The sequence below is a fragment of the Dasypus novemcinctus genome, chromosome 20, assembly GCF_030445035.2.
Source record: "Dasypus novemcinctus isolate mDasNov1 chromosome 20, mDasNov1.1.hap2, whole genome shotgun sequence".
NCBI classification, from domain to species: domain Eukaryota; kingdom Metazoa; phylum Chordata; class Mammalia; order Cingulata; family Dasypodidae; genus Dasypus; species Dasypus novemcinctus.
Genome location: NC_080692.1, coordinates 47,720,375 through 47,748,234, shown reverse-complemented (window position 1 = coordinate 47,748,234; position 27,860 = coordinate 47,720,375). Strand labels below are relative to the sequence as shown.

At 47.2% G+C, this 27,860-nt stretch overlaps 1 protein-coding gene across 1 annotated transcript in view; it reads right to left on the bottom strand.

Moving 5' to 3' along the window:
* Positions 1-25,371, bottom strand: part of SSPN (sarcospan) — a 33,701-nt gene extending 8,330 nt beyond the window's left edge. The window contains exons 1-2 of the mRNA XM_004479943.5: positions 25,078-25,371; positions 163-249 (exon numbers count right to left, since the gene is read on the bottom strand). Of these exons, the coding sequence (XP_004480000.2) occupies positions 163-249; positions 25,078-25,302 (312 nt within the window). The 5' untranslated portion in view covers positions 25,303-25,371. The remainder of the gene's footprint in view (positions 1-162; positions 250-25,077) is intronic.
* Between the last annotated feature and the right edge of the window lie 2,489 nt (positions 25,372-27,860).

Here is a 27,860-nt window from a genome sequence, read left to right as displayed (position 1 = left end):
GGGGGTTGGATCGGTGCCTTCTGAAAACATGATTTTGTCCTGCCTATAAAAGGCAATTTCTAGAAAAATCAGATCTGCAACCCCTTAAAAAGCCCTTCTTTTCTTTGTACTTGTGTTTCTTTCTGTGCAGTGTTAAAAGGGAAAGAAAAAATCACAACTTACTTTCATAGCAAACTGGATGCATGTCCGTTCATCCACTTGATACGAGACACAGAGCATGAACAAGCCAAGATAGGCCACCACGCAGACCTGCAACCAAGAGCAGGGAGAAGGGGTGTTGGGGGCAAGCTGTCCCTTCCAGCCGCGTCAACCGCGGCATCTTCCACGCGACACTCCTCTTATCCAACATTTGGTTTACTTATCTTTATGTGCAGTCCTTTTCTCAACTTGACTTGTAGAAGAGAGTTTTAAAAATAATGAATTTATCCCATTTTACCCAGCAGTAAGTCCTTCTGATGTGCCAGGGGCTGCACAGGCCGTCCAGTGGGTCTTAATAAATGTGAGCCCAGCGCAGGCCGAGACGAGCGCGCACGCCGTGCCAAGGCAGGCATCTGGGGGAGCACGCGCCCCCCAAAAGGCATGTCGAGCCCCCACACCCGGTCCTGCGACCACACAGGACCTGTAAAGAGGTTATTCGTGGAGCAGTGCCCAAACTGAAGGGGCGCAGCCTGCGTCCAGTACAGCCCAAGTCCTTGTGAGGACAGGACGGTGGAAAAGGGAGTGGCGCCCCAGGGAGCGGCCAGAAGCCAGTGGGCCCAGGAGAGGGAGGGCAGCAGCACGTGCCCGGCCATCAGGAGGGACAGCGAGGACCCCGGGACAGCTGCCGTCAGCAGACACGGCCCCCAGATTCCCGCAGCCAGCCAGCCCCTGCGTGGTGCTGGTGTAAGCAGCTGAAAAATGATACGGCATTAACTGCCAGATGCTGCTCGGAGAAGAACAAAAAGGAGAAATCACAGCAAGCTGAGTGACTAAAAAGGGCCTCTCTAAAGAGATGGAGCTGAAATAGTGCTTGTAAAGACCAAGAATACACTTACTCTTTACTGATACTATTCCTGGGGCTCGTCAACGATTTTCTAAGTACTCATGAAATCACCACAAAACCCCATAAAGGAAATACTATTATGAGGCTCCAAGTATACAAGGGAAAACAGGCACGGGGCTGGTAAAGGATGGAAGCAGGACTTGAACCAGGCAGCCAGGGTGAAGAGTGTAAGTGAGACCCAGAGGCGGGACACACAGAGTGTTGACAGAAGAGCAAACACTACCCACAGCGGAAGTAACAGAGGAATATGGGGAGTGAGTGTGACGTGGTGGTTGAGCGCCTGCCTTCCATGTATGAGGTCCTGGGTTCAATCCCCTCCTTAAAAAAAAAAAAAAAAATATATATATATATATATATATATGGCAGTAAACGTGGGATGCTAATCCGGAGATGTAGGATTAATTTAGTAAATAGTGGGGCTCCCTTGTAAATTTTTGAGCAGAGGAATGGTGTGCTCTAAGATGAGTTTTTGGAAAATGGAAGCACTGCTGGGTAAGCTGGCAACGAGAGCATCAAGATATTACCTTACTAATCCAGGCAAGATGAACCCATCAGGTGGGCCACAGCGCAGAGGGCGGCAGGCTAACTCAGGGAAAGGTGGACAGGAGGATGGAGTAGAAGCAGAACGTGTAGTTGTGGTCACTGGGTGACTGATGCGGGGCCCGTGGAGGGGGAAATGCAAGCCATCGAGGATGGACAGGGGCCAGGGGTGGCCGGGCCGAGACACGGGAGGCAGGGGAATAGCGACTTGGTGAGAAAAGATACTTGATGTGATAGTCAAACTGGTTTTTCTCTTTAATGCACTGGAGGCATTAATCAAAACATATCGATCCACATTTGATTTTGGAACCCTCAAAATGCTGATAAATCCTACACTTTAAGATAGAAAACCTAAGCACCAGAATGCTGTGTTCTGAGAAGCACATTTTTCCTAGAGAAGGGTGCTGGAAGCGTGGCTGAGTCCCCTGGTCGTCACTCAGCACCTGGGCTGGTAATTCTCAGAGTTACCACCCTCGGCCACCTTCAAACCCTAGTCGGCCCTGGCAGGGGAGCATGCTGATTTACAAGGCCGGCACGGCACGCTGCGGTGGCTTCTGTATCCCACTCTGCCCTCTATCACACAGTCGATAAATCGCCGACGCCCTCGTCAGCTGAGGGTCGTTCAGCTTTCTACTGGGCCATCACACTGTTTCCAGCGTTTTCCATCCTAGAGTTGGCTGCGGGTTTGGGTAGCAGTAGATGACATTTCCAGGGGAGAGATGTGCTATTAAATCGTGGGAGCATGGCAGGAAACAAAGCAGGCAGGACCCCGGGAGGCCTGGCAGACACCAAAGTACTGAGGCTAAAGTCATCTGCAGAGCTGGGCAGCCCGAACGTGGCTGGTGTCTCCAAGTCGGGGCCAAGCCTTTTCTGAAAGCTTCCTTAAAAAAGAAGGCCTAATTGCAGCGTAAGTCTGATAAGGCTGCAGGGGCTTACTATATATTCTCCCAGCAAGCCAGACCGAGTTCTAAGCCTACCCCTCGGGGGCCGTTCTGGCGCCAGGCACACGCCGGTGCCCCTGGCAGTCTGCAGGCCTTCCTTGTCCCCAGCTGCTGCGTCCCTCGAGGCTGCTGGCCTGCAGCTGCAACTGCCGAGACTTCCCTCTTTGCCTTTGTAAGAGACACATTCCAATAACAAGGCCAGCTGACCAGCACCTGAAAAATCTAATTCTGGGGAAGCAGATATGGCTCGAGCAATTAAGCTCCCGCCTACCAGACAGGTTCAGTTTTCGGTGCCTCCTGGAGAAGACGAGCTGGCACGACGGGCTAACGCAGTGAGCTGATGCAACACGATGACGCGGCCAGGAGACACGAAGAGGAAACACAATGAGAAAGACAACAAAGCAGGACTGGAGGCGGCTTAAGCAATGGAGCGCCTGTCCCCCCACCTGGGAGGTCCAAGGTTTGGTTCCTGGTGCCTCCTGAAGAGAAGACGAGCAGACACAGAGAGCGCATGGCGAATGGACACAGAGCAGACGACGACTGCAAACAACGAGGGGGTGGGGAGGAATCAGTAAAAAGTGATCTTTAAAAAATAAAATTGAATTCTGTGTCTCCATTTGAATGAGGTTTCCCATGTGGCCACGTCGCTGCGGCCTTAATCTAGCCCGGCTTCCGGCAAGAGGCTGCCCGGGCACAGATGACCTCTCCAGGCCATTTCACGCCCTCGACCGGTGGCCAGGCCCAGGCAGGCCTCTGGGAATTCAGGTGAAAGGAGAGGCCTCGGAGCAGCAGGCCAGGAGAGGCAGCCCGGGGCTGCGCGGGGACCCCGGGGCTGCGCGGGGACCCCGGGGCTGCGCGGGGACCCCGGGGCTGCGCGGGCTCCGGGGGTGGCGAAGCCTCAGGCCTCAGGGAACTTTCCAGGAACGAGGCTCTGCCGGGAGGCGGGGCGGGTGCCCAGGGCAGGGAGGTCCCGTGTGGCAACAGCGGCCCCGGGGAGACAAAGAGGGACGATGCGAGGACCCGCGGCTCCAGCGCAGAGAGAGCAGCAGCAGCAAAAGGTCTGTCTGCCCGCGTGCGCAGGAACAAGGTCACGAAGCACCTTTTAAAGAAAAGCCCTTTTCGGGGGACACCGGCCTGGTGGCCTCTGCCAGTCGGGCGTCCCTCTGGCCGTGGGGAAGGACTGGACGGGGCGCACGTACAGTGGGAAGGCCGGCTGGGAGAATGTTCTCTGGGCGAATGCCGAGGGCCGAGGGAAGGCAGAGGTGGGGACGGGTAAGGGGTGTTTGGGGGGAGCAGCACCCCAGGCTCTGAGGACCGCCGTGAGGGCTGCGGGGGAGGAGGCAGGCGGGGACCCCGCAGCCAACCTGGGCCCCCGTGGGGTGCCCCCATTTAAGGAAGGCGGGCGGATGGCACCCACCCGCACCCAGCCCAGCCTTGGGCGCGCGCTCGGGAGGGCGCCGGGCTGGAGGTAGGACTGGGCACCGCGCGGCTGCTGAAACCGCCGGCCGCCGCGTCCAGGCACCCAGCGGTGACGGATGTCACCCAGGGGCCCAGAACCCTGAGTCGCTGGAACGCGCTTCCCTCCTGCTTCTACTCCAGGGCAGAGCGCAGCTGGTTGTGCCTTGGGATTCTTGGAAGCTCCGCCTCCAGGCCCTCGGGTGAGGTATCTGCTAAAAGCTGGCATGAATCCAACCTCTTTCAAGTCTCGGGCCTCCCCGCAAGCGCTGCACAGGTTCCAGGAGGAGGGGTTTCCTTTCCCTGCCCCCAGCTTCGCAGGGCGAAGATCCATTGTGCTTCATCCTCGGGTTCGGGGCCCCGAGGGGAACACTTGTGCCTCGTGCTCATTAGGTACCTGCGCCCCAGGCTCCGTGACCCCGGGGAGGGGGCCAGGCCCCTCGTGCCAAGTCTGGTCCCCGAGCCGGCAGGACGCAGGCTGCCAGGAAGGCCCAGGGCTCTGGCTGCCCGGACGGGGAGGCCCCCCAGCCCCTCCGCAGCAGCACCCCGAGCCCAGGCCAGAGTCCCCACCAGGCACGCAGGGGTGGAGGAGCAGTTACGTCAGGCTTTCAAGAAGGCGCTCGCTGAACCGGACACCGGCCGGAGCGACAGCTGGCATCCTGGAGCCACGGGCCAAAGGAGAGACGGGGGGCACTGGGGAAATGGTGCTCCAAGGGCAGGAGGGCCGCGCGCCTTCAGACTGGCTAAGGTTTAGTCCACGTGTGCAGTAGACAAGTGGGGGGATGGAAGGAGAGCGAAGCGGCTTCTTTAATGGAAAAAAGAAAAAGCTATCTTTAAAAAAACACACCCACAACCACCTACTTGGGATGTGTGTGTCTACAATCCACTCATAAAGAGAAACCTGAGTCCCGCGTCTCCCTTTCTGTCCAAGGCTGTCCTTGGTCCTCACGGAGCAGAGCCTGTGCCTCCGCTGAGCATTAGGAAGTTACGCAGAGCGGAAGTGGCCTCTGTGTGCAACGCAGCCCTGGGCGCCTGGCCTGTGAGTCCCATCACAGCCTGTCGTTGACTTTGGGATTCACCCTGTGGTCACTTCAGGGGCGCCCTTTGAGCCCTGCTGTGAATCGAAGGTGAATGCAGCACCTGTATCTGCAAGATTCACCTACGTGTTACTTTTTCCCTTTGCATTTGGCTTAGCTAGACGGTATTGCCTGAAAATATTTTGTGAGAATGTAAACTATTGCTATTCTCTTCTCTCCACACTTCATATGTATTTATATTCTGGTCTCATGACATTCACACAACCTGCAATTTTTTTGTTTTCTTCTTGTTGACAGTGCTGTTTGACAGGGTTGGCTGGGGAATACAACTTCTGTCAAATGTCTTTCAATCCTCTCTTCTTTTCACCCCCCACCCCCTTTCACTTCTGTGCCTGAAATGTGACTCTATTTCTGTAAGTTAATCACCTTTCCCCTTTGTATTTAAAGTGTTCAATAGCCTAGCAAGATGAACTCTCTCCTCCTCTTTGTCCAATAATAATTGATTGAGAGGAGGAGCAGCCCTGTAAATTTCTTGGGATGCCTACGGATTCTCGTCTATTTACTATAACTTAAGGTAGAGGATTAGGAATCATTTTCAACAAGTGATAAAATATACTGCAGTTTGCCATCTGAATGCAGCCTTACTCAGAGAAAAATGCAGATTAACACATTGTGTTTCAGAGATTTAAAGTATAAGCAACGGAACGTTTCAGGAGGGCCTGTTAAAGGACAGCCGCTGAAGAAGCTGTTCTGGAGGCATGAAGAGGGCGGTTTCGCGGGGCCGCCGCGGGTTTACTGGGCTCTCACTGCCATCGCCTTGTGGTGAGACCAAGTTTAAGCCCGTGGTTCAGTATCACCTGGAGGGACTGCGCCACTGACCGCTGAGCTCCAGCCCAGAATTTCTGATCCAACAGGTCTGGGTGGGGACAGGGAACTTGCATTTCTAAGTAACTCGCTGCTGGTCCGAGGCGCCCCCTTGGAGGCCCTCGAGTCCGAGCTACGCGCCGTCTTCTAGATTCTGACACCTGGTGTGGGGTCTGTGCGAATGCTTAGGGTCTAGAGTGAGGCGCTGACCCTCGGAGATCCTGTGGCCGAGCTGTGTGTGTAAGCAGTAACGGGCTGTGATGATAACGATGACAACAACAACGCCGACAATATCTACTATTTACAGATACGAAGGCCCGGTGGGAACGCGTCACATACATTCTTGCATTTCACCATCTCAACAAGGCGTTTCGCAGGGAAGAGAAAGCGGAGGTTCAGCAATGTAAACGGTTAGGCACCCGTGCGTTGCACCTGAACTTTTAAAAACTGCTTGTGTGTAGTAAAGGTGTTGGCTCTGATAGCTTCCCACCAAGAAATGTCATCTTTGCTATTGTAGGAGTCCTCCTTAAAACTTGGGGGTGGGGGCCCTCTTTCTTAAATAGCCCTCTACTTAAATAGGGCCTGAGACCACGGCCTGCAGCCTCAGTGTATGTGGTGGGTGGGCTGGGAAGCATCTCGGAGCCACCCAATGTCTGAAGTGGCCCTCGGCCACTGTCAACAGGCACTGCCCACTCCAGGCCAAAGCCAGGCAGTCGCCTCCAAAATTGTACCGTCGCTACAGCGGTGAGCTGGTAAAGGTTTAGCATCAGCAGCCTGGGAGAAGGAGCCCTGGTTCCGCATCTGCTAGTCTTCACGGTGTAAATACACGCTTCCAGGGAACCAAGACCAGCCCAGGCACCGAGTCGGGAAGACGCGCCCATCGAGCTCTGGCCGCCCCTCCGCGCTTTGGCCACACTTTCCACCTCCGCCTCCTCTGCTTTCCAAGGGGCTTCCTGCGCACTTACGGTTAGGAGCGTTGCTGCTTATTTGGCTGTTTGGAGTCCCTGCAGCCAGCCTACAGAATCGGTCTAAAGGTGCGGGGAGAGCGCCAGCCAGAAGCCCTGGCATTCGGTTCCTGGGGGGTGGGAATGGGGTAGGAACGGCTCCGCGAGCGCCCGTGGGATTGTGCCCTGAGTGGCACACTAGTTCACCTCAACAGCCTTTGTCGTGGAGGCCACTGGGCAGAGGAAGAGCAATGGGACGTTGTCTTTGCCCTTTAGACGTTTACAGCTTAACCCCCACTTCGCAGAGGAGGAATTGAGGCCAAGGGAAATAATTGCCAAGGTCAATGCCACCTGACCCGTCTGGGCCGGTGACGAATGGCCAGTGACAGCTCATGTAACTCCCTCTTTACCTATCACCTTATCAAATTGCCTCCATTTTTTTTATAAAGGACAGTGAATCAGCTTTCAAGATTTTTTTCCTCCTCTGTATTATTTTTAAAAGACCAAGTTTTAGTTTTTAATCAAATAGGACTTAAATATGGTAGAATTATGGATAACAGCTTTTGAGTCCCCACCCCATATTTATTATTATGGCTGTTGTTATTTTGCATTACCTTTCTAGGTAAAAGCAAAATTAAAGCACTCAGAAGTACACTCTTTCCCTAAATTAGAGGCAAAAATAATTCTCTAAACAATAGAGAACAATAATTCTCTAAACAAGAAAGGCAAAAATAATTCTCAAAAATATGAAACATCAAGTAACAGTACATTCAACAACGGTCCTATTACAATCAAATTATAAGTATAATTAAGGAGACAGTTCTATATATAGTGGAAAAATGTGGGCTTGAGAGTTTGGCTCTTGACTCTATTATCTAAATGCTCTTGGACAAAATTTAAGTCTTCTGAACCTCAGCTTCCTTATCTACAAGATAGAGAATAATGTTTTCTTTTGAGAGTTATTCCAAGTATTAATGATAATTGAAATATGGTGCCTGGTATAATGTCTAACGCACAGCTGGAGAATAACTAGTATGATCAATAGTAGTAGCACTGCAATTAGAGTCATAATCCCACTGATAAGTTTACTAGAGTAGACCAAATTTAGAGCATATTTAATGGTTCTTAAACGTTGTACCGCCTTAACCAGGTTTAGAATGGACAACACATATATTGTCTTAGTTTACAAATATCAAACAGGCTACTTGCATAGCACCAGTGGATACTGGGCATTAGGTTTATGTTTCTGCAAGGCAATCTGAATTATTTTAATGCTGATATTGAGCAGTTAGATATCAGGCACTATATGATGCACTCTCCATAAATTACCCCATTTTGTCTTTACAAAAATTCTAGGGGGGTAGGCGTTATTATTGCCCCATTTTGGAGATGAGGAAACTGAGGCTCAGGAAGCCTAAATGCCCAGGATCACGTAGTAAGCACGGAGCTGACAGCTGTACTGTCAGAATGTGGAGTCTGGCTCGTCCCCACACCAGCACAGCCGTCCCCTTGCAAGCGAAGCGAGAACTAGAGATTTGGAGAGCATCTGTCACTGCTTCTCTCCTTGGCTGAACTGCTTTAGGAGCACCCCTCGGGCACAGTGGGGAGAGCCAAGGCCCCGAGATCCAAATGGCCATTCAGGCTGGGGCTGAGGCTCCGTCGTTAGGGCTCAGTCTTATCATACTTAGAATGGAGAAAATAATCCTTTATAATTTGCTCATCAATAATGTATATTAACTGGGAAGCAGATTTGGCTCAACTGATAAAGCGTCCGCCTACCACATGGGAGGTCCAGGACTCAAACCCAGGGCCTCCTGACCCGTGTGCAGCTGGCCCACATGTCGTACCGCCGCGTGCAAGGAGTGCCGTGCCATGCAGGGGTGTCCCCTGCGTAGGGAAGCCCCACGTGCAAGGAGCATGCCACATAAGGAGAGCCACCCCACGTGAAAAAAGCACAGCCTGCCCAGGAGTGGCGCCACACACACGGAGAGCTGACACAGCAAGATGACGCAACAAAACGAGACACAGATTCCCGGCACCACTGACAAAGAATCCAAGCAGACACAGAAGAACACACAGCGAATGGACACAGAGAGCAGACAATGGTGGGGTGGAGGGAGAAGGGAAGACTAATAAATAAAAAATAAATCTTTTAAAAAAAAGGTATATTAAGTGCCTGAAATCCTAGTAGGTCTTCAAAAAGACATACATTTCCCCCCTCTCATACGATCTCAAACTGTGCCAGTGTCCCTTTGAAGTTTGAGCTGAAATGGATAATCCCTGCCTCGGCAGGGCTCGTGCTTTACAGAGGAACAGCAGACCATACAGAAGCCGACTTCCACTACGGCAGCCGTTGAGAAGAGCTATGAGAATACAGCACTTACCGCACTAGCTCCTGTTTAACCCAAACATGGCATGCAGTGATTAAAATACAAACAATAAATCCTTCGAGTGGTATTTCTCCCCAAGAAAGGAATTCACAGTGCCCAGCAGCCCCTGCGAGAAAGATGGTGGACTCATGTCCCATGCGAGGGAAAGCTGGCGTGTGCTTGAACGGCGGGCATCTAACCGCGCTCCCTTAGCCCTCACAGGCGCAGAAGAGACAGCATGCACAGGCCTGGAAAGGTAGTTACATAAAAGTTTACAGGAAAACGAGTCGTGAACTGAGGCGGTCCGCTCATACCCTGGATCTGACAGGCCTGGGTTCGAAGCCCGACTCCACCACTTGCTGGCTGTGCAGTCCAGGCAAGTTAGGGGGCCTCAGAGTCATCACCTGCGGGAGGCCACAAACAGTGCCCCCTTCATAAGGAGCTGTGAGGATCACGGCACACATAAAGAGTTTACTGTATTACCTGGCGCATCTGAGGCAGTCAATAAATATTTGATAAACGCTTAAATGACTCCATTCATTTAGTGACCTGGGCTACTTTTGCTTTCATATCAAGGACCTACTTTTCAAAAATCTTTCCAGTAATGTTGACATAAATAGTTTGCAAACACCTAAAAGTTACATAACTTCTTCTGCTATGTCTTTTTTTTTTTTTCCCTGCTCAAACCTATTTATTGTCTACTACAGAAAATGCCAGTCTTGTGGTCATGCAGAGCTATTCGTGTTACTCCAATTACACTATCATGGTATATATGTGACAACATGAATGAACCTTGAAGACATCACGTTGAGTGAAATAAGCCAAACCCAAAAGGACAAATACTGTATGAGCTCAGTGATATGAAATAATTAGAATAAGCAAATTCATAGAGTCAGAAAATAGAATACGGTCTGTCAGGGACACGGGTAGGGGTTCGGAAATGGGGTGTAGATGATGAATTGGTCGAGTGTCTGAAATGATGGAAAAGTTTTGGAATGGATGGTGGAATTATTTATTTAAATGTGGTTAAAAGGAGGAAATTATAGGTTGTACCTATGTTAGAATAAAATTTTTAAAAATCATAGGACTGTACAACTTAAACAGTAAATCCTAATGTAAACACAAATAGACTTTAGTTAACACTATCATTGCAATAATATTCCATCAGTTATAACAAAAGTATCACTCTAGTGCAAAGTGTTAGTAACAGGGAAAACTGTTGGGGTGGAACAGAGGTATATGGGAACTCTGTACTTTCTGCATGATTTGTCTATAAACCTACAACCTCTCTAAAAAATAAAATAAAATAAAAAAATGAGGGGAAGTGTGCAAGCTGCCTCTAAATATTTCTTATGTTAACATATTGGCAGTAAAACTCAGCACTCTAAATTTCAAAAATGTTTTTCTTGGTTTTATTAAACCTATCTCAAAATAATAGCTTCTCCTTCACTACAATAGACCATAGTTAGCAACAATTTTTATAGCTAGCAACCATTGCTAAACAATGTTTTCTTTAGCTTATTACATATCAGAAAGATACTCAGTGCCTTCTCATTTGCCCAGAATGTCGCTGATTTTACTGTCTTTTTATTATTATCATCATTATTACTTTAAGCTCTAATGCAGAACGTCTTTCTTTGTCGAAGGACCAACTCTGCCTGCTCAGGAGGAGGTCAAGTTTTGACACACAGACTCATCCATGCATTTCAACACCTTCCTGGGGGAGTACAATTTCTAATGTTTGGTTTGCAAAGATGACCTAAGAAGCTATTTTTGAAAGAAGCTGGTAGAGAGCCAGGTCAAAATTTCCCAGCAAAAAGGCAATTCTAGATGACCAAATCTATCATAGAAAATTATTTCCATTCAGTGTTGAAAGAGAAAAGCCACTTGCTCAACTACACCTAAGTTTAAATCTATCTATCATACTCTCAGGTTTCTGGATGGTGGAAATCTTCTTCTCCTCCTTTATTCTTATAATTAACATTTTGCCTTAGAAGATGATGTCTGACAGACCTATGTATGAATTACTGTAAATACATATACTTTTCATATATAAGTATTCAAGAACATTCAAATGGAATAAAAATAAATGTTTTATATGCTAATTAATTAAAACAAAGGCTTACAGTCACCTAAAATTTTGTTAAATTTAGATCACTGCCCTCTCGGGAGTATAAATTCTAAGAATAAAATTTCTAAGCATTTATCAGGCGATTGTTAGGGAAATTATTGCTCATGCAATTGCCAGCAATGAGAACAGATTCGCCTGCTCTGTGGTGATAAAAGTCTATCCACGGGCTTTCTGATTGGCTGGTAAAGGACTGTGGAATATTAAACAGCACTTCGAGACCAAGCCAAAGTCCTCAGTATCTTTAAATGCATCCTTTCTAACTCAAAGTGGAGGATTTTATCAAGATTTGAAACTATCTGATAACCAGAATAATATATAGATAGCAATATTTTTTACCAACGTTGCACTGTAATTTGCATTGCTGTGTAGTTTAGCCAGATCTGTTGTAAAAGCACAGAACAAGTGGGAAGAAAAACGTGCTGTTAAGTGACTGCTGTTTCTCAGAACACTGTGTGCTTTGCAGATGTTCACTTGCATCTCATATGTTGCTTTATAAGAAATTACAAAAACACCCTGATGGAACTGATAGAAAAGAGCTGGAACTTGTGACCAGCAGCTGGATGAGGGAGTGTGAATCCCTCCAATCCTATGGCTATAGTGGGCTTGCCTTGAAGTTCCTGCCAACGGATGCCTGGAAAGCCAAGGGGATCTGCAAGAACCCTGCCAACACAAATTTGTTACAATTCAGAGGTTTAAAAAACCTTGCTTAAAAATGATTGCAAATCAGTCAACATTTTGAACCAAAGAATCCCACAGCTGAGCGTTTCATCTCCTCATTTGCAAGCTGGTGAGAAGAAAAATCCAACAGCTACACTGCGAGACTTTACACAGAGACCGTCAAGGAGAATCCTTTTGGGTTTGGTTTCACTTAGTGTTATGACACAGGTTGGTGTATCTATATTGAAATTTACATTTTATAGGAACTTATGGGGAGTTTTGCAATCACATCCTCAAAAGTCTAAAGAAGCACAAACAATAGAATTGTGAGGCAATGAAGCTGTCTGTGAGTATAAACTGGGCTAAACAGTCATCGGACACAAATTGTTCCTTGGGTCTAAAATGTCCTTTTCCTTCTTTACCCACCCAGCAAAGTACACTTCTTTCCACCATCTTGAATCTGGTAATTCTTTGAACAGGTGACAAGATAGAACTGAGGCTATGGTACAAGCTAGGACCCTTAAATGGCTACACCCATACTAGCCTAGCAAATAATGGACCCACTAGCCCTGGACGTCATCAATAAAATTTTTCTGTCATAGCTGATGGACATGTGGGTTTGAGGCTTTTCTACTATTTGCATGATGCTGGAATCTACTGAAATGAGAAAGTAACATGAAATTGAATCTGAAAAATGAAATGAAAGCTGGTTTCTTCAAATTGTAAGGGAGAGAGAAAAAACAGAAAGGAGAAAAAAAAAAAAAGGAAAGCCTCTGAGTGAAGGAGAGTAAAACATATGAGCCAATAACAGCATATAGATATGATCAGATCCTGATTTTGACAAACTGAAGAAAAATTCATGAGGTTATCAATACTCATGAACACTGATTCAATGCTATTAAGAAATTGTTAATTTATAAGGTGTGATAGTAGTGTTTGATAATTTTTAAAGTCTTTGTCTTTTGGACTTACATAGGATAATATTTATGGATGAAATTATATACTTTAAAACAATTCAATATGTGGTATGTGGGTATGGAGGGAACATAGGAGCATCCAGATGAAGTAAGATCGATCATTAGTTGACAATTATTTGAATTGGGGTGATGGTCATTATACTATTTTATTCCTTTTTGCATGCTCAAAATTCCCATTATAGATAGGTTGCATAAAAACTGGCTTTGAACTCATGACACCATTGGGAAACCTAGCAAAACTAAATTGTCTGGAAGGGCTACATAAAATTATCACAGATAAAATCCCTTGGAAGATGAACTCACTAGTCAAAATTAGCAAACACATGAAGAAGAAGTGATTCAATAATGAAAGTCAACACTTGTGCACACAACTACAGACAGACACATATACAAAACCTAGGAATTAGAGCCAGAAGAATTTCGAATAATGAAACGAATGGATAGAGCCTATAAAAATGCACATTTACATGATTAAGTACACGAAAGAAGAAACTGTAAGCATGAAAAAAGAACAGGGTACTTTCAAAAATACCAAGTATATATGAAAAAGACACATCAATAACAACAAAATAGAAGTTCTAGATATACAGAAAATAAAACTGTTGGAATTAAAATCTCATATTAAACCCAACTGAAAAGGGGAACTAGGAGACAGAGCTGAGGGAATAACCCAAAATACATCATAGAGAGAAAAAGAGAAATGAAATATAATAGAAAGGTTAAGAAACATGGGAGACACAATAAGAAGGCCCAAACAAACATCACATAGCAGTTCCAGAAGAAGAGACTAAAGAGAAAGGAGAAGCAATATATGAAAAAAAAAGAAAAAGTTTTTTTCCCAGAATTAATGGAAGACATAAAAATTTTAGTTTCAGAAAATGTAGCACAGCCCTAGCAGGATAAATGTAAGCAAAAATCCACATTTAGACACTTTATAGCTAAACTGTAGAACACCGACACAAAGAGAAAATCTGAAAAGCAATGAGAGAGAAGGGGCATGTTACCTACAAGAAAAATTAGACTTCAGCATACTTCTTAGCAGCAATAACTGAAGTCAGAAGACAATGGCATAATATTTTTTAAAAATCAGAGAGAAAATAGGACTAAAGGAGTATTTTATAATCAATAACTTGCATATACCAATTAAGTAGACTACGTAAAAGTATAAAATAAAAATGAGCACTACTATAAAAAGAAAATAACAAATCTACATAATTTTAGGAAACTCAAGCATACATTTCTCAGGAATCTTTAGACCAAGCAGAAAAAAATAAGTAAGGATGTGTAGAAGACTAAACAACATGATTAGCAAGCTTGATTTTTAAATGGAATATAGAGTTCTAAACCACAAAATGAGAGAATCCATATTTTTCCAAGCCCACATGGAATATTTATAAAAATTAGCCACATACTAGACCACAAAGTAAGTCTCTTCAAATATCAGATAACTGATATTATGAAAAATACATGAACTGTGCACAAAACAATGAAGCTGAAATTGATAATAACAAAGGAAATACATCAAAGAAGACCCAAATAAATGGAGAGATAGCCTTTGATTGTGTATAGGAAGTATAAGCCCCCATGAAAATGTCAAAAGTATTTTTCTTGTAACTTGAAAAGCCAGTTCTAAAATTTATATGGAAGAGAAGATGGTTAAGAATCACCAGGATAATGCTGAAGAAGAATAAGAATGAACAATCAATGAGAAAAAATAAAATATGGACCCTACTTCACATCATATACACCTAAAGACAGAAATACATAAAAGCAAACCTGTAACATTTTAGAAAATGATATAGAAAAATATCTTTACAACCTGGAGTGGAAGGGGCATTTTTAAAAAGTCTATCAAAGTGCATACAATAAAAAGGATTGATAACTTAAATACATTAAAATTAAATCTTTTTCACAATAAAAGCACTATAAACAAAAGTTAAAGGCATGAACCAACCAAGAGAAGATATTTGTAGCACCTAAACCCACAAAGGCTAAATAACAAAGGTAAGAAATCCCAGAAATCAGTAAGAGACAAACAACTCAGAGAAAATATGTATTGATTAAATGAATGACACAGAAGAGAATAAAATAGCCAATAAGTATATAAAATATGTTCAACCCCAGTAGTAATCAGAAAAATGCAAATTAAAACAAGATACCACTGCACACAAATAATATTGGCAAAAATCAATATTGATAGTAACAAATCCTGGCAAGTATGGGAACTCTGTTTACTCTTGGCAGGAGTGTATATTAGTATAGTTTTGGATTTGTGGTACTGATTTGACAATCTTTAGTAAACTGAAGATGCTTATACCTTAGGACCCAACAATTTGACTCCTGGGTATAAGCCTGAAAGAAAATGAAACACATGCACAAGCAACTATGGACAAGAATGTCTACTCCATAGATGTCTGTAACTGAAAAAGAGGGGAGGGAGGGAGGAAGAAATTGAAAATAATCTACATTTTTATCAACAGGAGAATGAATAAATGAACTGTTCTATATCCCTACAATGAAGTAGAAATAATGAAAATGAATATCCATGTACTACCATAAATCTCAAAAACATAATGTTGAGCAAAAATAATATACCATTTACATAAAGATTAAAATATGTAAATAATATTCATTATTGGTTATACATATGTACATGTTAAAAAAGTATAAAAGCACCCATGGGAATGAGCAATACCAAATTCAGGATAATAAGAGATATTTCAGGGAAGAAGGGAGAGGTGGGAGAAAATAATTCAGGAAGGAAACACATTGTGCTTCAAAGTACTTGTGGCAGTTTGATATTGTTCATGAACTCCAAAAATAGATACTGGATTATGTTTAGAAACTGGTCTGCTACTCTGGGCATATTAGATTATATTGGCTTCAGAGGTTTTGCTTTTACTTGATTAAATAATGATTAAGGCTTTGATTGGGCCCCGTCAGTAGGATGTTGAGTCCCCACTCACAGAGAAACTGCATCACAGAGAAAGGAGGTTGGAGTTTTGAGCTGGAGCCCAGGAATTAAGCACATGGGAGAGAGCAGAGCAGCTGAGCCTGGAGAGAAATGAGCCCCGGGAGAGAGATGAGACTTATCCCAGCCTGCAGCTGATATTGGAAGAAGCTGGGACCATGGAGCCTTAAGAGGAAGAGGAAGCCTGAACCCTGGCAGACGTCGTCTTGATCCAACAAGTGGCAACAGACTTTGGTGAAGGAAGAAACTTATGCTTCATGGCCTGGTAACTGTAAGCGTCTACCCTAAATAAATACCCTTTATAAAAGCCGACAGATTCCTGGTATTTTGCATCAGCACCCCTTTGGCTGACTAATACAGTACTGTAATGTGTTCTTTTTTAAGAGAAAATCTAAAGCAATATGGCAAAATATTAAAATTTGACAAAGCTGGGGATGGGTGTGTGGTGGTTTTGTTACTCTCTTATAGTGTTATATACTTGAAAATTTTCATAATTAAAAACAATCATAGAATTGACTGTACACTTGTTCAAACTGACACAAAAATGAAAAACAAGATCATTACCAAAAATTTTTTACAAATGGCTATAAATTGGTACAGCCAGGATTCTGCCAGGTCCATCTTATTCCAGAGCTAGAGCCCCTCCAACGGTTCTGGGCCCCTCTTCTTGCCATTTCTGACCCCCCACTTGCTCCTCCCCGGCCAGGGTGCCACCATCACGGCGCTTACTGGACGGTACCGTACTTACCAGTGCGTCTCCTGTCCCAGGCGCAGAGCTCCTGCGGGGCCTGTGCCCCAGCCCCTGGCACGTGAAAACACAGACACGGGCTAAGGCTGAGCGGTTTCTCGGTTCCCAGCAGGTGCTCTCTGACTTTCTTTTACAGGCCTCCAACCTGCTGCTTATCAATCGCCGAAGTCTCCCCGGTGAATTACCAGAGACTACGTGCCAACGAGGTCTACAAATAGTAATTTTACAAAATAATCCACTTCCAAAGAGGGTAAGGGAAACAAAGAGTGCCTTCCAGTGTCCCCCATGAATCTAGGGGAGCGGTAACGTGGTTACGTTTCTGGAGGAAAAAACTCCCTCTAGCTGATGTGTTCACTGTGGGATTTTGAAGCTCTTAGAAGGGAAGAGAATCCTGTAAACATGGATTTGGCCAGCCCCAGGGGTGCAGCTGGAGGCTGGACTTCAGGGTGCTTAAGCAGGTTCTCAAGTTAGGTCCCACTTCAGAAACAATCGCAGAGATTTGTCCGTATGAACACTCTGGGGTCCATACACGTGAACTACACAGAAGCATACGACGGAGGAGGGCACGCAGAAATTCTACCGTAAATCAGCATAAATCCGATTACACGGCCCAGCAGCCGGCGTGTACAGGAGCCCATCCCGTTCAGCCTTCGGCAGATGCCATCAAGTGGCCTTTCTCTCTAGAGCACTATTTTATAAAGCAAACAGGGTACAGCAGAGTGCGAGGAAATACACAGGAATGGGACCTTGGGGCTGAAAAGTGTCTTCCTTCCCCAGCGGGGAGCCCGCGCCCCCCGGCCGCCCGCAGGCCCTGCCCGGCCCCCTGCCCTTCCTCGGCAAGCTGGCCAGCCGGACCCTGGGCTCTGGGTGACTGCGTGCGAGGAGGGGAAAGGGAGGCAGGGAGGCCCGAGGGGAGAAGCCCGACGCACCAGCGCCTTCTTCCTGTGGGTTTACAACACTGTGTAAAGCCATAGTCTCGGGCCCCTACCTCAGGCCCTTGCAAAGGCGCCCCAAACTCCTGGTCCGTGAAAAGATCAGGGGACGGAGCCAACCGGCCTGGCTGCGGGCCTTGCGGTTTAGAGTCCAGTCAGCTGAGAGCGTGAGAGAAGGGTGTCAGCTGTTCTGCGCAAGCGGCTTGTGAGGTACAACGCGCAGCTTGTGAGGTACAACGCGCGGCTTGTGAGGTACAACGCGCGGCTTGTGAGGTACAACGCACGGCTCCCGAGCACGCAGCTTGTGAAGTACAACGCGCGGCTTGTGAGGTACCACGCGCGGCTTGTGAGGTACCACGCGCGGCTTGTGAGGTACAACGCGCAGCTCCCGAGCACGCAGCTTGTGAGGTACCACGCGCGGCTTGTGAGGTACAACGCGCAGCTCCCGAGCACGCAGCTTGTGAGGTACAACGCGCGGCTTGTGAGGTACCACGCGCGGCTTGTGAGGTACAACGCGCGGCTTGTGAGGTACAACGCGCGGCTCCCGCGCTCGCAGGGACGCGGTTCCTCAGAAGCCGTGTGTGCTGGGTGGAACTTCATCCGCGCGCTAAGGAGGGTCGTCGTGCTTGTCCCCAAGGAGCGAGCCCCCACCCCGCTGTGTCCACCCTGGGAAAGGCCTCTCAGGGCCTCGCGCTCGGCTGAGCCCAGCGACCCCGGGGGAGGCGGCCCCGCCTGCCCAGGAAGCCTGCGCGCTCGCGGCCGCCGTCCCCCGCGCTCGGGGTCTGGTCCCCAGGCTGGAACAGCCCCTCCTCCTGTCCCCGTCACTGCCTCCCGCGCAAGGAGCCTGGAGGACGGGGCTCCTCACAGGGCCTTTCCACGGCGCGCCAAGCGAGCGCTGGCTCGGCCCCTCGAGGAGCACACGGGGGAGGACGGCGAGGAAAGCCGGGAGCGCTCGGCTGCAGCCCAGGCGGCCCCCAGCACCCCGAGCAGGGGCAGCGACAAAGCCCGTGCGCCATGACCTCCAGCTGTGCCGGCCTTCCCTGCGCTCCAGAAACCAGAGCTCCTCCATCCACGACCGTGTTGGGAAGGGATCTGCTCCCGCGCTTTCAGAGGCAGAGCATCAGCCTCACGCTCAGAACTCAGCCCCGACGGGAGGCTGATGTGGCTCAATGGATAGAGCGCCCTCCTACCATACAGGAGGTCCAGGGTTCAAACCCCGGGCCTCCCTGACCCGTGTGGAGCTGGCCCATGCGCAGTGCTGATGTGCGCAAGGAGTGCCCTGCCACACAGGGGTGTCCCCCAAGTAGGGGAGCCCCATGTGCAAGGAGCGCACCCCGTAAGGAGAGCCGCCCAGCGCGAAAGAAAGTGCAGCCTGCCCAGATGGCTCTGCACACACGGAGAGCTGACACAGCAAAAAGAGACACAGAACAGGGTGCAGCTGACAAGAATAGAAGCTGGCACAGAAGAACACACACACAGAGAGCAGCCCCCTGGGGGACGGGGAAGGGGAGAAAAATAAAAATAAATAAATAAATAAACTCAGCCCGGGGACGTCCCAGGTCCCGCTGGAACTTGAGCGCCGACCACGTCTTTGGCCCCCCTGTTGGGGTGGAGCCGGGATTGGGCCCCCACGCGGCGGCCTGCGCGACTGTTAGTCAGGCTTCTCTCTCTGCTTGCTATGAGGTACCGACGACGAGAGCAGAGCCAAGTCCTGAATTCCTTAGCTGGACCCAGAGTCCGACGAGAAGGCCCTGAAGACGTGCCAAGGTCACGGGCCTTCCCTGGAGGTCGCAGGCCTGTCCTTGAGGCTGCGACACAACGAGGCCCAGGGCGGGCACGGCACCAAGCTTTCCCGTTCCTGGGAGCGTCGTCGATGAAAATGACTATGTATGAAGACGACCTAAGAGGGGGCTTCCCTTGAGTTCCAGAAACACCACGTGTGAGACCACTACCCCGAAGAGGGCAGCTGAACACCGAAACAGCCCCAGCGCCTGTTTCCACCAGCCCCCTGGGCGAGGCCACCGAGCCGGGCAGCACGACCCTGCTGTCAGGGAGAGCTACTTTTTATTTTTTTTCAGAAATGTAATAAAGCAGCAATCTGAAAACGGCCTCCTCCGGGCGTTGCACTGCTGGCACAAGCACAGAGCCACCCACCACGTGGTACGGCCACGCATCCCTCCGCTGGCTCGGGGACGCCCGGGTTCTGGCTGCTGTTCGAGAGAAAGCTTAGGGCCTTCGTTAACAGGCTGAGCAAGGCCCTTAAGGAGGCCTGAGGTGGCTGTGTGCATTTTTATCCCTCCCCAGAAGAAAAACGTATTTTAGTTATTCCCATATGTGGAGGTGGACACATATGAATTTTTAAATTATCCAGGGTGATGGAAGGAGCTGCCTGGCGTAGGCCTCTGACAGTTACGCCTGCCAAGTTTTATCTCAACACGCCGGGATCTGAGGCTGCATCCAAACCATCTGAAAGAGGGTGTGCCTCTGCCACGGGCTTTCATGTATTTGTGCCATAAATCCTGTTCCCGGTATCCATTCTTTTTAAGACATTCGCCTTCAGCTTATGGACGTGTTGTAATAAAACAGATATGCACGATTCACAGCAGGTGATACCGAAGGGGCTAAAACACGACCTCCTGAGGTCCCCCCAGCTCTGGAGCTTGATGGGCTCTTTGGGTCAGCACTTCTCTAGTTGGCCAGGATTTAGGCCTGAAAAATGAGCTGCATTTGCAGGAATGTGACACCTAATTAAAGGTTAGTTACTAGACCGCGCTCCTGTCCTCCGTAAGAGCCGAGCCTGCGTGCCCACCTCCTCGGCACGCCCTTTCCATAGGACTTCAGGGTTGCAGGTGGGACACAGCCAGGCGGATCTGGTCAAAGAAGCCCCACGCCAGGAATGTCACAGACATGGCCAAGGCAATAAAAAAGTCCTCAGAAAGAGGACGCCGGGCTGGTGGTGCATGACCTTGTTAGGCCAAATGTTCAGGAAAACTGTCGCGGCTTCCTCTGTAGAACATTCGGGTCGTGATAGGAACACACCGCATTCATCAGTCCTACATTGTCCCAAATTGCTATCTTAATGCCTTCTAAGTAGGGGAATACAAAATTATGGCCGATGACCTCTTGCCCCTCTTTATTTTTATCCTGTGGTCATCGTATAACATGAAGTGAAACATCTCGGTAGAGCTAAAGCAGTGTGTTCTGAATATTTTGGAACTCATGAGGACTAAAGTGGAGTACTAACCCGCTCCTTATTACTCATAGTTCTCTTTAGTGTTATCACTACTGGAAAATACTACAATGTGTCATGCCCCAAATCACAGTTTAAAAATGGATATACACACGTTCAAATGGAAGCTCCGATAATACCAAGTTTGAAAGATATAGACAGATTTCAATTCAACTCTTATTTGGTACCCACTATATGTCAGGGGATACAGAGGCTTATAACATATAAAGCAAGGGAATAAACTATTTCATTTTTTATTTGATTACCCCCAAATTCTATGCATGAGTGTTCCTAACCAAAAAAAAAAAAGTAAAACTGAAATGATGATTAACATCTGAAGAATCTCCAGAGATTAACTTTCTGAGGTCATTCTCAAAAATAGGATATAGCCACACCACAGGATTGGAAAAGATCAGGACCCACCCTTTTTCCTTCTAATTTAAAAATGAAAGAAGATCCAGGGTCACTTACTTCTTCCTTATGTAAGTACGCCCTTACAACTGCATGCTTGGCTTGGTACAAGGCTACAAGTAGGGGTGGAAACTATCTCTCCTGATGTTTCTAAACATCTTGTGATGTTGTTCAGTCTTAACCTTAACCTGTTTTTTATTCTGTATTCATGAAATTGACTCAGGAAACATTTCACCAAATTCTTGATTATTCCCTTCTATTTCCATACACTTATTAAAATTAATCTTTTGCCAAATTGATTCCATTTAATTCCATTTTTACATATACTGTGAGAACTTCATGTATAAGATAATTCTCCTGCCATATTTAATAAACATACCCAATGGAGATTGAGTGAGGCCATGTAATTACCACTCCTCAGTTCCTAACCATTCATTTAACAGTTGTTACCATAACAAAAATTATTTCCCAGTGGTACCACAGATGCTACATTCAGTTTTGGAAGCAAATTAAAGTCACAATATGAAAAATAATGGATTGCTGGGCAATATATTCCTAAAAATATAATTCCAGATTAAATTTCTCAAATGTCTCTCTCTCTATATATATGTATATTCAACCTTTAGCGTCATGACTTGTTGAAGGGCCAATTCTAAACTCCAATGCCAAAGTTTTCTCTCTTCCAGTCTCTCTGAATAACCATCATCAAATCATCTAGTCAAATTATTATGCTCTATTTCTCTACAAATTATGGAAAAGTATGTCTGTTACTTGCTTACTGTATGTTAGATACACGTGCAAGAACTAAATGGTATATCCTGTTGTAAAACAAATAATCACCCAAATTTTCCCTGCTGTTAAGTCAAGAATTAAAAATAGATTTTTAAACTCTGGATACACCTGCATTTTGAATTATTTAGAGGAAGTTAACATATGGACACTGTTACTGAAATTCTTGACAGGACTTTTAGTCATTACAGATTCAGACGATGAGTTTTATGAATGACATTAAGGAAAGGAGACAGTCTTCCCTTAGTTTTAAGCCCTTTCCTTAAACTTTCTAATGTGATTAATGGAGTATGTATACCAGGAATTTTATTCCCGTGGGTGGGATGTGGCAGCAACAGAAGGAGAGTCAGGAAAGTTAAAAACTGCAATAGGGCAAAGAAAGTCCCACTTTCCCTGGGAATATTCTCCACAAAAGTCAAGAGACTAACAAACACTAAACATCTCCACTGGGATGAGAAGCAAGAGTTGGCTCTTAAATTGATTTTAGAGTAGAGTTGCCAAACCAAATAAATCACGGCGAGGGAAACACTTCAAATGGTAAATTGGCTTTAAAAAATATTTGTGTATATTAAATTTTCTAATCAGAAGTATTCATTACTGTCAGATAAGATAAGGGCACATGTCCATCAGGATCTCTCGGTATATGATTCATAATTTTTAAACCAATGACTAGCATGGCAGATACCCTCGACATATGTTACCAAATGAAGGCAAACAAGCCAAAGTTCAAACGTGCTGCGCTTCACCTAAACCAAAATTGTATTCGTTCAAATAAGACCTGAGGAGCTCCAAAATTCTGAGAGTTCTTCAATCTGGACACATTTCTCCAAGAAGAAATCTGGAATAACGAGCAAACTAGAATGCTCAAGTTACCCAAGCCAGTAACAGAATGAAAATCAGAGCAAATGTCTAGGCCCTGGAACCTTCAGTAACCTTCAGTAAAATGACTGCAGGCGCGGCGCTGAGCGGGGGTGGGAAGCGTCACACTTAGAGATGGGTCTGAAGTCAAAATGATTGTTCTGCAAGAGGAAGCCCAACTGGAGCCACCTCTACTTTTAAGAGTGTGACAGCCAGGAGTTCGCCTCACCCAATCGCTAACCAGAAGAGCTGTCCCTCCTTGCCATCAGCACCATTCTAAGTGCTTTACGTGTATTATTAAATTTTTGACTTCACAAATTCTTGCAGGCTAATTTACAACTTTAAATTTGTGGATTAATCTATTTCCCTTCCCTGAAAGCACGGAAGAGTGACCTGTGACCGACCACAGACATGACGACACAATGACCAGCCGTCTGCCACCTGACGAGCTGGGACAAGCTATCCCGTGCTTCTCCGAGGCCCGCCTCACTGTCTCAGGACAGCTGGGCCGCTCTGCTCGAAAGACCTTTGCTGAAAGGAAACTTCGGATGGCAGGTATCAGCGGCCTGCGAGCAAAGTGCGAGCAAACCGCACATCGCTCTGTAAACAGCCCGGCAGCCAGGAGCCTCCCCTCCCAGGGGAGCGCCAGCTTGCAGCTTAGAGTTGCACAGTTTGTACGTTAATGCCTTAAACGTTAAAACAAGGTTTTTCTCCCATTTAATTTGCTGTTTTGTTTTATTGACCTTTTTGAGATTGAAATAAAAAGAGGCTAGAAAACATATCCACAAATGATATTTAAAAACACTGGAGGCCTTTCACCCACACCACCTCCCTTTTGAAAATTCACTTAGATCTAAAGGACAAACGTTCTTTTCCTCGAGGCTCATGAACAGGCACCGAGGTGACTAAAATACCCAGCATATCTCAGGGAAAAGCTATTTTTAAAGTCACAGGATTTAGAAAACTCGAATGGTAAAGTTTCACGGGGATTCTTAATCCACAAATTTAAAGTTGTAAATTAGACTGCAAGAATTTGTGAAGTCACATAAGCTTAACTAGAAAATACCTGCACTGGGGCCTATTTATCAGATGTCTATAAAATCATTTTGCGGGTGGTTTATGATTTACAGCCCCTGGGGTAACAGCGGCGATGGTGCAATCGAGGCTAGAACCAGAAGTGTGCGCCGTGTCTCATGACCTCTGCCACTGTCAGCCTCTGGGCCTCCAGCAGTCATTTGACTTCTCCTGGCGCGCGCTTCCTCCTGTCTAAAGAGAAGGAGCAATTCCACCTCAAAGCGTTGCTTCGTGGAGTAAACGCAGTAATGCCTGCGAAAGCTGCCCGGCCCCGCAACCTAACACTGAAATTACAAATGCAATGGGAATTTCAGGGGCCGCGTGGCTGGGGAAACAGATGCAGCCTGGCCCACAGGAAGGCACCTGGGCGTGCGGGGCCCTCTCCTGACCCAGGCCGGCCTGGGCCTCGGTGCTCCCATTTGAGAAATGGGGATGATAGTAAGTGTCCCCGAGGGAGGGCGTGGGGACTGGAAATAACCGGCGTGACGCCAGCGGGACAGGCACACCGCGGGTGCTCGACCAACGGCGTCTGTTGTCAACTCAAGAATTCGCTTATGGAGCCAAGCGTGCTCTGTGTTTCAGCAAAACCACCCTGGCACCGCTCAGCTTGGAACGGGACTTCCGCCGGCCGTCCCCACCGCAGCCAGTGCCTCAGTTTCCCCTACATCAGACTCGCAGTGGATCTAGCCTGTGCTTTGCTGTATCCGCGCATTTTCTGAGTTTTTTCCTAATGCCCTCAAATTTAAAAAATAAAATGAATACCACCCCATGCGGCCTCGCCAAGCACCCGCTTTCCCCCCAGCTGCCTTGGCTAGGTGAACTGACTTCACTTTTTGCTACTTATTTGGGGAAAGGGGTGCGGTCCCCGAGCAGCGTAAGGCGAAACCCGGAAAGCGAGCTGCTGCTCGGGTGGACAAAACAGGCACCCCCTGCGCGCCGCGCCCTCGCTCCGGGCCTCTGCGGAGGCGAGGGGAGCCGCGGGCGCAGCGCGGGGGCCCCCGAGGCCGCGGGGCGCGGTTAGGGGCGCGCGCGGGAGGGCGCATGCAGTGGGTTAGTGTCCGCGTCCCCGCCGGGCCCCCGCGCGCGGGGCCAGCCGGCCGATGCTTACGATGATCCCCGCCCAGAATGGAGTGGCTCTGGCCAGCAGCGAGGAGCTGACGCTGGCCATGAGGAAGCCGAGCACCGTCACGGCCAGGCCCAGCGCCAGCTGCAGCAGCGCGAGCAGCAGCGGGAAGCGGCAGCCGCAGCAGCGCGGCGCCTCGTCGTCCGCGCCCGCCTTCCGCCCCATGTCGCCGGGCCTCTGCGCGCCGCGCGGCCGCGGGGCCTGGCCCATGGCGCTGCGGGGCCGGGGGGCCGGGCGCGCGGGGGCGGGCCCGGCCTGCCCCGGGCTTCGGGTTACGGAGGCGGCACAAATATGGAAAAGCCGCGGAGCCTCGGGAGGCCACGGGCGCCCGCGGCGGAGGGGGCGCCGAGGGGGGTCGCCAACTGCCAACGGCCGGCCCCGGCGCAGGCTGGCGGGGCGCCCCGGGGCTCCTCGGCCCGGAACCTGCGCCCGTGCGTTCCTGGTGTGTTTTCCTCCCTCGAGACCCCGGGGTTCCGTGGGGGTGTTTTAGGTTTTTTGTGTTTTCTGAAAGGTGCAACGTGGAGTCATGACTGTTTGCATCGTTTGAGTTTAATTAATAGACAATTTAATCCAAAGTGGGCATGGCCGGGCTCCAAGCTGCGTCGTTTCCAGAAGTTGAATTGTTCTTCTTTTCTAACAGAAGCATAGCTCTTTCCTTTTTACCTTTTTATGTTGACAAATAAAGGCATTTTCCCCATTGAGGTGGTCGCTTTTGAAAGAGCTGTTGGTAAAGGTGCTGGGCTAACTGTGAATTCCAGCGCAGGTATTTGTATTTCAAAGGCTATTTTAGTAGTTTATATGGCGCCCCTCACCAGTCTTCACGGGTCAACACTGCCTGGGAGCATTATTTGCCACCTAACAGGTGGACAATTTTAGTCAACATTTACCGGTTAGTTTAAAGCACCTACAATGTGCGAGGAGAGAGGGATGTTCAAGATAGACCTGATCTATCGGTCACAGAGTGAATCAATAAAACGAATTATTCTTATTCCCGCATAATCTACTCAGCAGCACTTAGAGCAGATTTCAGTGAAACCGCTAAGAAACTACCCAAGCACTTTGGCTATTTATATCTCCTTTGGTATGGTCATTTTAAAATCTTGAAAGCTATTTTCAAGAATAAATGATGTTGCCAAATAAGGGTAGATACAGCCTGCTCCTAGTTGTTCTCTATCAGCTCATTTAAAGAAAGTCTACTTTGCCCACTTTTTTCCTGAGAATTACAAACTAATTATCATCAACCTGATTCACAAATTGCCAAGTCCCCCAAAGCATACCTTTGAGGTATAAAATATATTCTTCGCCCTTAGTTCTTTTATGAACTTTGGTGTTTTCCTTCTACTATCTTCTAGATGAGTGAGAAAAAGGTGGTCCACAAAACAAATGCAGTAGCTGAGAAAGTAGAATCCAAACCACATATTCCAGTGTCCCATCTAGAAGTGGTGCTCACCCTCAAAGAGAAGTGGAGATGCTGTGGCAAGTCCTTGTCTACTTTGGGTCATTACTCCATCTGGGATTTCTGGTGAGAACAGGCAGATGAAAGTTGGCATTATACCTAATACCCAACTGACTGGCCTGAGAACAAACCAAATGCCAAACAGAGCCATGCCCAGTTTTTCTTTTAAATTGTAGTAAACGTTGATTGGGTGCCAATTGACTAAGTGGAATCAATTCTCTGTGCTCCTTATATTAATAATATAGCTGTCATCAATGGATATCTGTTCTATAACAAGCACATGCTAGGTCCTTTACATATTTCTCTGTTAATCCTTACAACAACCTTACAATTGCAGTTTCCATGTTGAAAGATGAGTAACTTGAGTATCAGAAAAGTAATCTGTTAGGGGTGGGGGTGGGAGAAACTAGGTGTGAAGTCCAAAGTCAATGATCCTGTGAATTATCTATCTTACTAATTACATCCTCTAGGCACACTTGTATTAGTCTCCCAAAGGGGTGCTGCTGCAAAGTACCAGCAATCTGTTGGCTCTTATAAAGGGTATTTATTTGGGGTAAAAGCTTACATTTGCAAGGCCCTAAGGAGTCCTCCTCAAGGCTGCTTTCTCACCAAAGTCTGTTGCCACCTGTTGAAGCAAGATGGCGGGCATTCTCTACCTTCTCAGCTGCTCAACTGCTCTGTTCTCTTTGGCTGCAAACTATCAGGCAAATGGCTCATCTCTCTTCCTGGGGTTTTAGCTGTTTGAGCCTTCTCCTTTCTGTCACATGGCAGGATGGAAATGACCAAGATCTCTCCTCTTCTGTTGTGTCTTCTTGAGTGTGTGTTCATCTATATAGGCCCACCAGGGTATAGGGATTTTACCTGAGTCACGCCGTACTTTGTCAAATCAAAAGCCCTGAATTGATTTTATCAAGTAAACTTTAAACCTTTGAATTTAATACAATCAAAGGGTAACACATGCAGAGAAACAGACCAGTTTATAAATATAATCTTTCTTTTATTGGGATTCATAAATAATATCAACCTGCCACCGTACTCCTTAGAGGTGAATAAATATGTGGACTACTTAAATAGTTTATGATTTTGTAAACAACTTAGTTATGATGGATAGAATTTTATCTATCGCAGAATTAGCTATTAGCCTTGAACCTAAAGCTGAGTACTTTATGAAAATATCTTGATTTTCCACCATAATATATACTATAGTGAATGGACACCATCAACTCTATTACCATTAATTTATGACTAGGTACAGATTCTATTTGCTCTTCATACTGCTGAGCTGTCATTTAATTAGGAATAAAATATTCCT